At 33.6% G+C, this 14815-nt stretch overlaps 1 protein-coding gene across 1 annotated transcript in view; it reads right to left on the reverse strand.

The window, feature by feature from the left end:
- The window catches only part of RIT2 (Ras like without CAAX 2), a 384646-nt gene that overhangs the window by 236747 nt on the left and 133084 nt on the right, over window positions 1-14815 (reverse strand). The window contains exon 3 of the mRNA XM_054460870.2: window positions 4459-4532. Coding sequence (XP_054316845.1) covers window positions 4459-4532 — 74 coding nt within the window. The remainder of the gene's footprint in view (window positions 1-4458; window positions 4533-14815) is intronic.

The raw sequence follows: 14815 nt of genomic DNA on the forward strand, positions 1-14815 counted from the left end.
TAGGTCATGGAATTGACTGGATATGTTAGCATTTCAAAAAAAAAAAAAAAATCGAAGGTATTTGCAGAATTAATTTTTTTGCTTCTAATAAGAATGAGGATTATTCAATACATTTATAATTTAAATAAACGTATATATTTTGATAGAGTTTCACTTAAACTTATAATTATTTTTAAAATACTTTATCTTTAATTTTTTATTTAGATCATTTAGATATCAAAGAAAACCCAGTATCAAAATTTGTGCACTTCTACCATAGTATTTATTATAATTTGCTGCAATTTTTAATTTAGTGTATCTTCACTTCCCCAAACCTCAAGCATTTTGAAGACAGAGCCTCAATTTTATTTCACTCTATATTTTCTTGACTTATTGCAGTTCTTGGTAAACGCTAAGTTATTCCATAAAAAAAGTGAAATAAGAAAGAGCTTGAGCGGAAATGTAAATGGATTTTAGACACAGCTAGATTAAGAATTTGCTGTACTACCTTAGATAAATCACATTACCTCTATGAGCCTTGCATTTTCCACGTGTGTAATGAGTAATTTTTTTTTCAGGACATAGATCTGGAACCAATAGATGGAAACTATAAAGAAATTCTCAGCTCATTGTAAGAAAAACTCTTTCTAATAAGTAAAGTTTTCCAAAGCTGTGCTTGTTTGTTTCCTAAAACAGAATTCTTAACAAATGGAAGACATCGATCATAGGCTTAATGAGCATGTAGCAGAAGAGTTAAGTATTAAAAAAATTAAATGCTGGAAAGATGCTTAGGGTACAAGTTCTTTATAATCTGAGATTTAGTGATGCCATGGGATTATTGTGGGACTGCAAGATTATGTGTATAGTAAGATGAAGTGTAGGACATGCTGCAACAAAATATGGTACCTGGAAATGCAGAAAACCTCAAAAGCAGAAATGTCTATCTGAACTTCTCCCACCCCTGCTCTTTTGAAGACCCTCATTGACAGGTATCCAGTCCTACACCCACAGCAAAGGAATATTGCACAGGAATGTCAAAAAGAATTTTTGATCCTTTATGGTATGGTAATGGTTTGGTTTATTACCATTAGCAATGGTAATGGTTTATTAATATTAGGTTATATCCATTTTTATTCAATCATACTTGGCACTACTGTTCATTCTTAATCAAACCTGAGCATAAAAATACACATTTTTTCCTGGGTCTTTGAGTCTTCATTTTGGAAAGCACCCACATCATGTAAAGCTTTGGTTAAATAAAGCATTATGCTTATCTATTGTTAATGTCTCTGTCTTTTGTTATAGTGTGTCAGCCATGAAGCTTGCAATGGGCAAGGAAAATATATCACTTGGTCTTTCTTACAAGCACAATCATGAAACACATTGAGACTTGGCCTCCAATACTGCCACCAAGAAAACACCCACTTTACTTCTTTGTATAACATTTTACTCAAATTCTAGGTGATGACATTAATAATTGCTTTTCTGTCTACTTCCTGGATTTGTTGTAAGGATAGTAAACTTCAACATACATTGAAAATTAATAGTACCAAAAGAAAACAAGGTGATATTATTAAAAGTATTTCAATGGTGTTCTCTCCTGTTCCCTACAGGGAACATAAGTTCTGTTAAATCAACTGTATAGACCACCTCCTGAATGGAAGGATTTAATAATGGTTTGAAAGCCAACATATCATCATCTGTTTAGCCTGATGTACTCCTGACTATGTTGAAACTAGCTTTAAAAAATTTTTATTGATATGAACATTTAATAGCTTTATCTTTTTAATTGTATGTTTGCCAGTTTCTCAGTATTACTAGAGCATAGAATTTCAGATTTATCTCTCATCACTTACCACTTCACCCACAGTGAGGTAAGATTCTCCATCTCCAGCCATATGTAACTAAAAGATGTTCTATTAATATTCTGTATTGCTCAGCTATTGCCACAATAATGCTACAAGACAAACCACCTCAAACTTAGTGTCTTAAAGCAACTAGTGTTCATGATTTTTCTAGTTCACAAATCTGTGTGATATCTGTAGCAGATCTGTTCCATGTGTGGGTAGACTGGGCTTTCTTTCTTTCTTTGGGTTGGGTTTAGGTCTTTTCACAGGTTTTCTCAATCACTGAGGACCAAGGGCTATCTGCAGCATTCCCTTTTCTTGAGAAGTAGCACAAGTACACTTAGTGCTTCTAAAGACCTTGGACCAAGACTAGCAGATTGTTTCATCTGCCTGCATTCCATTGGACTAAGCAGTGACATAGCCAAGTCTACATCAATAGAAAGGAGAAATATATTGGCTATTCATCATTATATTGGCACCACACTTGGGACCAGGAAAGTCCACATAAATACTGTAGACTGAATGAATGTTCAATAAATGAAAATTTCACTTTCTACCAAAGCATAATTCTAGTTGAGTGTTTCCAACAACAAAAATTTGCTATTTCCCAGAGCAGCCATTTTTTTTTAATTTGAGCATTTTAGTTGCTACAAACCACCTATTATCATGAGTAAAATTTAACCTACTCAATGTTCTTCCAATTAGATCTGTAGTTTCCCCTGAAAAACAAGTACCCTTCCTCTTAGATAAGATAGCCCTTTCAAATAATCGAAATAATTTTTCCATTGTATATATTCCCAGTGGCTTCAACAGTTCTAACCCCCATAAGTCTATTGTTCAAATGTTTCTGGAAGCAAATGCATCTGTTAATATATAGATTTCAAATAGTCTTCAAATAACTCATAAATATAGAAAGAGATGACCTATTTCTAGTTGCTTGTACACTATCAATATTCCAATTATGCAGTTATTTTAAAAACAGTAACATAGTGATGAAAAAATACAATGTTTTAAAATAATGAAAATCTTTAAGTACAAAGGGAAATAATATAATGAAGATTTGTATATACATGATGTAGGTTTTCAACTTAATAATTTCCTATATTAGAACTCTAATATAACATGAATCATTACATGTATAGTTAAAATCTACTTTGTATTTCCCTCCTTTCTTAACTTTTCCCCTTTCCCCCATAAGAGGTAATGACTTGCTTAAATATTTTGTAAAAATTTGCCACATTCTAAGCCACAACAAAAAATTCTATATACATCAAATAATCAATCTTTTGCAGACTACATTATTTACATTTTGATCCAAAATCAATAAAAAATTATAAACAGGATGTATATGTGAAACAATGTCTACTTTTGTATTGACTGAAGTATTCTATTTAAGTTAAATGTGTTTACAAATCTTCTACAACTATACAGCCTTTTAATCGAACACCAACAGAGGTGCATTAAAACTTTCTACTATATAAAATTTTGAATTTGTAAATTATTTACAGTTCTCTTCATTTGTCTTAAATATTATAGATTAGAATTTTAGAATACTGTGAAGATTTTTTTACAAACTGACACTTCTACTTTAATGATACTTTTGTATAACATCTATTTGCTTTATATTAATACAGGTATACTTGCTTTGAGTTTGGCTACTTTTGCCTACCTTTTTAATTCCTTATTTGATTTTCCATTTTTCTGTACCATTTGTCTCTTTTAACCCAAATATAGGTTAGTTTTATTCTTTTGTTCAATATGATACTGACAATATTTGCCTATTTTAGGACACAGAGATTTATTTATTTTGATTTCTGATATTTTGATATGTATATATTATATTATACTTCCTTGTTACCTTTTTATTCTTTCTTTTTTGTCTTATATTGTATTAACAACTTTTTATTTATTCTCTTTTTCCTGTGCTTGTATCAAATTATATGGTTTATGTCCAGCACTTAATATATGAGTTTATATTTTTAACATAATCATTTTGAAAGTATTAAGTTAAATAAAATATCCACCCTTCTTCAAAATATATCTAGGACATGGAGATATTTTAAATCTTATACCTTTCCTCACAACTTACTTATAATGGTGATATAGTATTTTAGTTCTATTTTTATATCACAAAAAAATTACTTCTCTTTCTCTCCTCCTCCTTCATTTTCTTCTTCCCTACAGGTTTGCAAACTAATGTAGTAGACCATACTAAATCTTGGTTGTGTCACTTATTCCATCAGGCTCCTTAGCCTTAGTTCCAGGAGCATATTTGCTAAGCAGATCTTTCTTTATATCCACCTAAAATTCTCTAATAGAAATTATTATCACATTAGGATCTACGTCAGAGTTTTGTGCAAACCTGAGGAAAAATAATAAAGTATTTTTAAATGTTATAATTTAATTGGCAATATAACACCTACATGGACTCTTTTATTTTTGGAAAATTGAGGGAATTTGGAAATATTCTGGTTGGTAATTTTGATTCTTTTAAAATTTAATTCCTGATTGTTATCACAAATTTGTTCTTCTTCTGGTTGAATAAAGTCATCTTCTCCTTTGTGGTAAATATATTTGAAGCTAAAGCATAAAATAAACTCAGAGATTGGAGAGGTTTAAGAACATCACCTACCTGGCCAGCAGTGTCCAAGATGTCCAAGTAAGCTGGCTCATTGTCAATCCTGACCTGGGTCTTATAAGCATCTTCTGAAAAACACAAGACAACATTTACATTTAAATGTGATAGGAAAAGCATTATTAATTTTTAGATTTCATATAGAAGAATTTCTAAGTAAGTTACTAAGATAATCAGAAATATTCCTCAAATAACGTATATAGATTGAAAAATGATGTAACTCGGGAAAATGTAGGAGAAAGTGTTTCTGCTTATGGTGAAACCAAGTAGATTTCTCTTTCATCAGGAAAATTTTATGATCTGAGGTGCCCTAGTGATGTTACCTAGAGAAAAACATGGAACAAATGTTATTCGTTCTTTTCTAACAATGCAGGGCAAAATTGCATCCTATCATCTTAATGGTAAAGTCCTGAAAGCTTTTATTAGAAGATCAGGAGTAAGACAAGATTCCCTGCTCTCACCTCCTTTATTTAACATAGCACTAGAAGTCATAGCCAGAACAATTAGGCAAGAAGAAAAAATAAAATCATCCCAATTGGAAAAGGAGTAAAATTATCTCTGTTCACAGACAACATGATCTTATATGTAGAACCCTAAAGATTACGTACATGCAAACCCTAAATGAATTCAGCAAAGTTGTAGAATATAAAGTCAATAAGAAAAAATAAGATATATTTCTATCAACTAATAATAATATGAAGAGAAAATTAAGAAATCAATTTCATTTAAAATGGCATCAAAATTAATGAAATACTTAGAATTAACAAAGGATATGAAGACTTCTACAATGAAAATGGTAAAATGTTGCTGAGAGAAATTAAAGAAGGCACAAAATATTGAAAGGCATTTGATATTTATGGACTGACAGATTGTTAAAATGTCATACCTGCCAAAGGAATCTACAGAGTTAATGCTGAGTTAAATGGTAATTCTGTTTTTTGTTATTTGAGAAATTACCACACCACTTTCCACAATGGCTTAACTGATTTTCACTCCCAGCAGCAGTGTGTAAGCATTCCCTTTTATCTGCAACCTCACTGGCATCTGGCTATTTTTTTGACTTTTAAATGGCCACTCTGACTGGTGTGAGATGGTATCTCATTGTGTTTTATATTTGTATTTCTCTACTGATTAGTGATGGTGACGTAAAGTGATGTAGAATTTTATCAAAAGTCTTTTCTGCGTCTATTGAGATAAATAACCATGTGGATTTTGTTTTTAGTTCTATTTATACAATGAGTCACACTTATTGATTTGTATATGTTGAGCCAAACTTGTATTCCAGGGATAAGGCCTACTTGATCATGATGGATTAGCTTTTTGATGTGCTGCTGAATTTAGTTTGCTAGTATGTTGTTGAGGAATTTTGCATATGGATGAACAAACCATGGCTGAGAGTGCGGGATCCAGGTCATGGGCTGCTTTATAGTACACAGCCAGGACCAAGGTCAGTGGGCCTGTTACTCAAAACAGAGAGCACCCTGAGCAGATAGTGATGATGGCAAGGTTAAGGCCAAATTTTAATATAGCTGAGTCCACAGGTTGTCTTTGGGTCTGTAGTTGGGACAACAGTAAGTGAGCCTGCCACCTGGATTTTGGCCTGCCTTCTCAAAATCTTCATCCTTGGTCTGGGACTCCACTAGAGTTTCACAACTTCCTGCCTAGATTCCCAAGCTCCCACCATGTTCCCACAAAGCCATTTGTGAATGGCTGTCAAATTATTGTTGCTACGGGGGAATATGAGTGGGAGATCTCCTATTCTGCCATCTTGCTGACATCATGTACCCCAATTCAAGATCTTTCTTCTATTTTAATGTAAGCATCTACAGCTAGACATTTCCATTTTAGCACTGCTTTTGCTATATCCCATCAGTTTTAGAATGCTGTGTTTTCATTTTCATGCATGTCTATTTTCTAATTTCCCTTGAGATTTCTTCTTGAACTCATTAGTAGTTTGAGAATTGGTTGTTTAATTTCCACATGTTGTAAATCTTTCAGTTTTCTTTCCATTGTTGGTTTCTAGTTTTATTCCATTTTGATTGGAAAAGATACTTTGTATGATTTGAATATTACTTCCTACTTATACTTGAAAGATAAAGAAATGCTTCCTGGGAGACGTAGCACCTAAATTGAGTAGGAGGAGTTAAGAGAAAGTGAAGCAAGAGAGAAAAGGAAAAAAAGAAAAAAAGAAAACCAGAATCCCATATGTTGAAAAGAGTAAGGAACAACAACAATGAAAACTTAGACAATTTCAGTGTTCCTAAATCCTAGAGTTTAGAGGAGAAATGTTGATGAAATGTAAGCGATAAATAAGATTAACTTATGAATATATTTAAAAGAGTCATGTATTTGAATGAGGTATCTGAAGTCAGACTGCCTGGGTGTAAACCCTGGTTACAGCATTACTAGCAGTCTGATTTTAGGAAAATCACTTGACCTCTCTAAAAGGTAGATGTCTCATTTGTAAAGGTAACAATTATTTGTGTTTGGGTGATGGAGTTGTTGCAAGGATTAAATGATACAAGATGAGGAAGTCACCTTATATTTTGTATGTAATAAATACAAGAGTGTCTTGCATGTAAAAAAACTAATAAAAGGTGAATATGTTCATTATTATTAAGAAACATAGAGTTCATTATAATGCCATCTTCAAATGTGCATTTTAGAATGCTCACTCTGGCTGAAATGTGGTGAGTGAATTGCAAGACGGAAGACTAGAGGCACAGAAAGAAGATTAAGTAAATATGTAGTAATTCAGGTGAGAAATAATGTGTAAGATGATGGCATTAGGGTTGGAGGAAAGTTGACAGATTTGCAAGATGTTTAGAAGGTAGAAACTATAGCACTTAGTGACTAATCATATGAGAAAACAGGAAGGAGGAAGGTAGAAGAGAAACTCTCAGATTTCTTGCATTTGAAGCTGGGCAGATGGGTATGACATTTCCTGAAAGAGGGGAGGCAGAAGGATAACCACAGGTTTAATTTTAGAAATGTTGACTTTGTCATGTCTGTGGTTCATTCAAGTGAAGACAATCAAGAAACAGTTATCTGGGCCTGAAGCTCTGGATAAAGCTCTAAGGCTCTTCTTTCATTGTATTCATTTATGATCTTATTCTTGCCAATCTTATTCTACATATCTCAGCCTGTTAAATATCTATACTTCTGTAAAACACAGTTTTACACATTATCTGTAAAACACAGCTAGACCTCTTGAAATTGGAAGTCATAAACTCCTAGAGTCTGGCTGCAATCTACATTTTGTTTTATGTAGCATTTATATTATAAGCAAAGAGCAAACTGAATCACTGCTAAAAGCTTTTAAAACATCATCGGATTTTGGCACAACTCAATAATTATTCATACTGTTGATTGTGAGCCACAAGTAAACAAATGAATTATTTTCAGAAACCGTTATTGTAGAAAGTAGTAATGATCAACCATAGGAGGCATTTTTCCAATGTGTAATGCTGAGTAACTCTCACAAATCAGATTATTGCTAGCTGCGGGAGCTAAGAAGACACACAAAAACACACGTGGGCACATACAATCATGGTCTTTACTCTCAAGGGGTTTGTAAAATAATGGTGGGAGACATACATATAAACACATGTACACAATGGGATGTTAAAATCACAAAATGTATAAGAGCATAAATGCCACTTCAAGGAAATTCGTATCTTATGACTGTGCTCCAGAAGGCAGAAGTTGTGGAAAGTATGACTTGCAGGGTGCTCCATCTAGTATGATTTTAGCAACTCTCAGCCATTCTAAATGTATTCAGCATATGGCCAACCATACAATTTTTCTATTTTCTATTCCACTGCTCTTTGTACATTCACTGATCTTCCTCTCACAAAAGAGAAATCTTGTGGAATCACTTGCAATTTATTTGAAGATGCATGGGGTTGTTTTTCAATTTCATAGGGAAATAAGAATAGTTACTCTGAAAAGGGCTCTGTGACCCAAGGATTATAGGTGAATCTTTCAGATTTCGTGTTTGTTTATTTAAACTCAAAGCCCCAAAGAAGAGCCTGCTGAGGCCAGGGGCACGCTGAGTAATCTAGGCGAGAACTCCTCTGTGTGATTATCTGAGCTCTAGATAAGCCCAGCACATGAAACATATATCAAATAAAAGCTTCTCTTGGGATCAGAAAACCTCTTCAAAGGGACTTGATGAGAATTGGCTAGAAACTAAAGCCAGATCTTTTATCCACGGTTTTTTTTTCTCTCTTTTAAAAAGTGTCTATCAGAGTACACATTTCATTGTGGGGAATCTAGGTCACCTGCCTGGCCTCCATAGAAACGAATCCTTTTCATTTCCTCCCCATAAACAATCTTTCTGTTTCCATTCATTCACTCTCTTTGAGACCACCCATGCAGAAATACACTGTCAGAAATACTCTCTTGAATGCATATAAACACTTCCCTGAATTTCAATCATCTGCCTATAGACCCAATCCTGAAGTGAACTCATTTATCTTCCCAAGCATGAGGCCAAATGTATACAAAGCTTTATCAGGCAGAAATGGTAGCAGCTGCCTGCTATATCATTTGTGCAGAAAAGCACACTGGGACTGAATTCTTGGAGGCATCTACTACCATAAAATTTATCTCAAAGTACTAATGTTTAATTTGAGATCATTTCTTCTCAGGATATATCTTCTCCACTGTCCCTCTTCAGCAGAATTGCGTAAGAAGAAATCACTAAAGGCCTATATTAAGGCCTCAAATCTATCACTAAATATCTGTTATTGGTTGGCCATGAAACCTTATTTGTAAGATGGCGATAATAGTAACACTAGTCAATGCATGGCTGTTCTGTAAGGATCAACAAAGGTAGCACATAAGACAGTGCTTTTGAAAAAAGAAAGCAAAATTCAAACTCAAGGAATATTATGTTATGAGTTTTATTTACTACTGCTTCAAATTAGCCATGAAACTAAATTAAAACTAAATTATTTCTGCTATTTATATTTACCCATGTGGAAATGTTTTTCCCAAGTAAATCATAAACATTTTGGCAAGATATGTTTGCAATAATAACTAGAAATATAAAGTTTTTGATTAATTAAAAAGTGTAAGGTGTTCTGGATAATTTTCCCAAAGCAGCTAATTTTTTTTTCAGAATAAACATATTCATTTAAATAATTGTAAAATATTTTAGTTGCAAATATAAAGTTAGGATAATATAAGACCACCAAAATATATAACTAAGAAAAAAATATCAGAAATTTAATGGTAAATTTTCATTAAATGATTTTCAAATATCTTAAGGTGATTGAATACTTCTTACATGGTTTACCTCATAATCTGAAATATATAATTGGTATTACAATGAAGCTATTTTTCTATAACTCCAAGCTATTATACACCTCCAAGATATTAATCACTGACCCAAATTTTTTAAAGGCAATAAGTAGTACAAAGTCTCATAGAATCTATTTATAAGATCTTTCTCAAAGGATTACTTGAATAAATCATCTCAATTGTAGGTACATATGTGTTTCTGTGTGTACAGAGCAGAAGTATCTTGCAACGTACTGTGCTGGACACTTTTTCTTGACCAAAATGTTAAATCCTGGATGAATCAGCATTGATACAAATCTAATGTATGTATCAATATATTGATCAATAAAGGATTCAATATATATTTGAGTATGTAATAGGTGCTGCACACTTAGATGGCAACACAGTCTACACAATTGAAAAAGCCAGGTGGTTTCCACCCACATTGAATTTATAATCTTGTGGGAATACATAAAAAAAGCAATTGCACTGTATTTTAATGAGTGCTACATTAGAGGTACTTTGAAGGGTGCTTATTTAGGGAGATGTCAGAGAACACTCAGAGGAACTGATGTTGAGCTAAGGTCAGTTCTTCAAGTGATGGATTGAAAACAGAGTTAGGAAGTAGGAAGACGAAGAGGGCTCTGCCAGGAAAAGAGAAAAGAAGTTGCATGAGATCTGATGTAACCCTTCCTTTGGGCCTAAACTTTCAGTGAAATGTCATAAAAGTCTACCTCTTTGTTGGCTGTGAAAAAGGCTTGTAAAACTGGCTGAACTGAGTTTGTGGGATGACTCAGGGTAAAGAAGAACAACCTTTCGTATCGTAGAAGTAAAAGCTGAAGACAGGGTGCCACAAGGACACAAGCCCTACAAATTCACAGGAATTATAAGGCAGAGCATGGATTTTTTCTCATGCTGTAATATTGAGAATTCAGTACAGTTTACTTAGGTCTCTGAGGAATAGGAGCTTCCAGATGATATCTGACGTACACAGCAATTGAAATCTTTCCCCCAGAAATCAACTACCCCACTAGCATCTATTTATATAGATGGAATCTCCCTAGTATCAGAGGGATGCTGATTGGTGTCAACTAGCCCACTACCACTAGGTAGTTAATAGGGTAGTTGATACCAATCATCATCTCTCTGATACCCCCCGGAGATTCCCAGTGTCACTGCTCTGGAAAGTCTGCCCAAAGTGGCCAATCACACACTTTCTGTGGTGTTTGCAGGCAGATTCTCCAGTGACTAGCATGCTTGTCAGAATGTCTGTGCCCCTGGACTCCTCTGCAGGAGGCCTTGCCAGGAACAGAAAACCCAATGAGGAGGGGCAAGCTGGGGTGTGTCCTGTGGAAACACAGAACCCTGCCTGGAGATTTGCAGGTAGACAGGACCACTACTGGAAGATGCCATTTTTAACAATGACTTATCAGATCAAGGACAAGCAGATGGAGATGTATTTGATAAGGAATATACTGATCTTCTGATGAGGGGACATGTAGCCCTGGCAAGAGTATGCAGAAGGAACAGCCAAATCACTGCTCTTCCCCAAGGTCATTATCTACAGAAAATGCTTCAGTGTGTCTCTCATATGTTAGAAACATTTAATCTTTTCCTTTCAACCTGAGAGAATAGAAGGATCCATTGGAAACCTAATTCCCGGGCTCTCTTCTGCCAAATAAATATGAGCAACAGGACTAGGTCACAGTCACTGATGCTGAATGTCTCCAGTTCTTTGTTTCTGCCTCACTTAATTATTGTTTGGGGATGAAGGGGAAGAGAAGAAGATGCCAGGTGGCATCTCTTGGTCTACCTTTTCACCCCTCAAAAATACACTTGAAAAGTGGCTTTATGATCCTAAGACCATGATCTCTGCAATACCTGTCTTCCAGAGGTTTTATATGATAGAATGAGCTTAAATACATATTATTTCTTCACAGAAATAAAAAGAACTTTTATGATCAAGGCAATTGTACAAGTCTCAGAGTCCTAATGACTTTTCATCCTCATCTGATGGACCCTCAGAGAGGATTCCAATGTACCTCTGATGCCCGAGAAACTATGAGAATAACTAGTGACAAAGGTCTGATTTATACTAAGACTGCTATTTCTGGGAAGATAAAATCGATGAAATTTTTCCTATTGTTCCTGCTATGTAAAATTTAAAACCAGGAGCCAATCATAATCCCAAAAGTCACAATTCAAAATGCCATAATCTCAAATGTTGAAATCCTGGAAGATCAAAATTCCAGAAATAGAATTCTGGAAAAAAATTTAAAAATATTAAAAATATATTTATTCATATTTTTAAGGGAATTCCTTTGAGAAAAAATATATAAATATGACAGAATACTTCATAGGCCACTTTAAACAATAAAATAAGCAATAATAACATACATATTTTTACAAACATAAACACTCAGGTACATTAATGACAGTCTCAGGAATATAACAGCTATGAGAAGATAAACTATATTCATAAAGAAATAGGTCAAAAAGTGAAATGTATAAACACATATCACAAAGATTATTCATTGTGTACATGTAGCTTTATAATTGCAGTCCACAGAAACACTGTCATGAACAACCTAAGTCCTGGCTAGATTGACTAGAATCCATGATGGGTCACCACCATGTATGTCTGAAGAGCTGAGATCTCAAGAAACTTTATATTTCACAAATGCAGATGTACAAAAAGGACTTCTCTTCATTGATGGTGGAAGGTTTAACCTTTTTACATTGAGTACCAAGAAAGCCAATATTATAACTCCTAGTTGGAAGCCAAAGCCTCAGAACTTGGGGAGCTGCTGGTGTAAGACCTGGAGTCCAAAGGCTGGTGAGCCTGGAGTTCTGAAGTCCAGCACAGCAGAGGAAAAGTCTGTCTCAGCTGTCAGAGAAAGATCAATTCACCTGCATTTGTTCTCTGCAGGCCCCCAGCCAACTGGATGGTGCTGCCAACGTTGTTGGCAAATCTTTCCCAGCTAGTCCACTCAGACTCACATGGTGATCTCTGCAAACACCCCCACATACACACCCAAAATAATGCTTTACCAGGCTTCTATATATTCCTTAATCCAGTCAAGTTAACACCTAAAATTAAGTCCACAAATCCAATCCTTATCATCTTGGCACCCATACACATTTCCTAAAACCATACTTAATGTCCAAATAAAGACAATCACAAGATAATAGTTTCAGCTAACATGATACAGTTATCCCGTTATTGTAATTTTCAGGATTTTAGATGTTAGGGATTTTAGACTTTTGGGATGTACATTTAGGAATTTTGATCTTTCAGGATTTCAACTTTCAGGATTATGGCATTGAGGATAGTGTATTTTGAGATTATTATCCAAATTTACACTTGCTCAAAAATTAAATACTTATGTGTATATTGAACAAAACACATACATAATTTATATGCTAAAAATTATATAATACTAATGAAAGAAATCAAATATTTAAATAAATATTATTTTTATAGATTGAAAGACAGCATAATAAAGATGTTCATTCTGTTCAAATTTATGTCATGATTTAACAAAATTCTTATCAGAATTGCAGAACATTTTTTGTATCTATAGCATAATTATTTAAAATATTTTGTGAAAAAGGAAAGGATTTGGAATAGAATTTTAATTCCATGATATAATGAATAGAAAGGAATAGGAATTTTGAAAAAGAAAAATAAAATGGAAAGAATCAGTCTACCTGATTTCAACAGTTATCATACAGCTACAATAATCAAAACAATATGATGTGGGCAAGGGATACACATCAATAGATAGAACAGAACAGAGAATCCAGAATAAAACCCACAAAAATGTGACTGACTAAATTTTGACCAAGGCACAAAAGCAATTTAGTGGAGGAAAAAATAAGCGTTTTTAACCAGTGGTGTGGGACCAACTAAAACCCCATTGGCAAAACAAAAAATCCTAGAGCTAATCTCATGTCTTTCACAGAATTAACCTAAATGGATCACAGAATTGAATACGTAATTTAAAGCTACAAGTTTTAGAAAAAAATGAGAAAATCTTCAAAATCAGAAAGTCTTAGAATTAAATTTCTAGGATGATATATTAAGTATAGACCATAAAAAAAGAACTTCATGAAAATTTTAAAAATCAACATCTTTTACTCTATGAAAGACTCCATTAACGTGAGGAAAAGACCACCCAGAACAGCAGAAAATATTTGCAAATCACATATTTGACAAAAAACTCATATTTAACATATATAAATAACTCTCAAAACGCAACAGTAAAAGCAACAAATAGGCAATCCAATCACAAAGTGATCAAAAGACAGGAAGGGCAATTTTCACCATATATTATATATAGATGGCAAATAAGCACCTGAAAACATGTTCAACATTATTAGCCTTAAATAAGTACAAATTAAAACCACAATAAGATATCTCTACATACCTAACAGAATGGCTAAAATAAAAAATGTAGTGACATTAACTAATGCTGGTAAGAATGTATAAAAATTGGATCATGGACACATTGCTGATGGATACATAGAATGTTACAACCACTCTGCAGAAGAGTTTGGCAGTTTCTTACAATAATTTAAAGAAAACTAATCATGCATGTATCATACAGAGCAAAAATTGCATCTTATATGTATCATATAAAATAGCAAGCGCACTCCTGAGCATTTATTTCAGAGAAATAAAGACATGTTCACACATGAACACAAAGAAAGTAATGTTTTCAAGTTGTTTATCTTAGCTTTATTCATAATAGCAAAAAACTGTACACATAGCAAATATTTTTCAATGAATGGTTACACAAACTGTGATACAACCATATCATGCAATACTGTTCAATAATAAAAAAGCAGTGGAGTATCATTGATACAGGCAATAAAGTGTGTGCATCTCTTTCAAATTTTTCTAATTGAAACAAGCCAATCTTTATTGGTTACAAACTGTATGATTCCATTTATATAATATTATTTAAGTGACAAAATTGTAGATATAAAGAACAGATTTTTTGGTGCCAGGAATTGTGGAGGGAGCAAAGTATGGCTTCATAAGGCAACATAAGGGATCCTTGTG

This window comes from Pongo pygmaeus, chromosome 17, assembly GCF_028885625.2.
Source record: "Pongo pygmaeus isolate AG05252 chromosome 17, NHGRI_mPonPyg2-v2.0_pri, whole genome shotgun sequence".
NCBI lineage: Eukaryota > Metazoa > Chordata > Mammalia > Primates > Hominidae > Pongo > Pongo pygmaeus.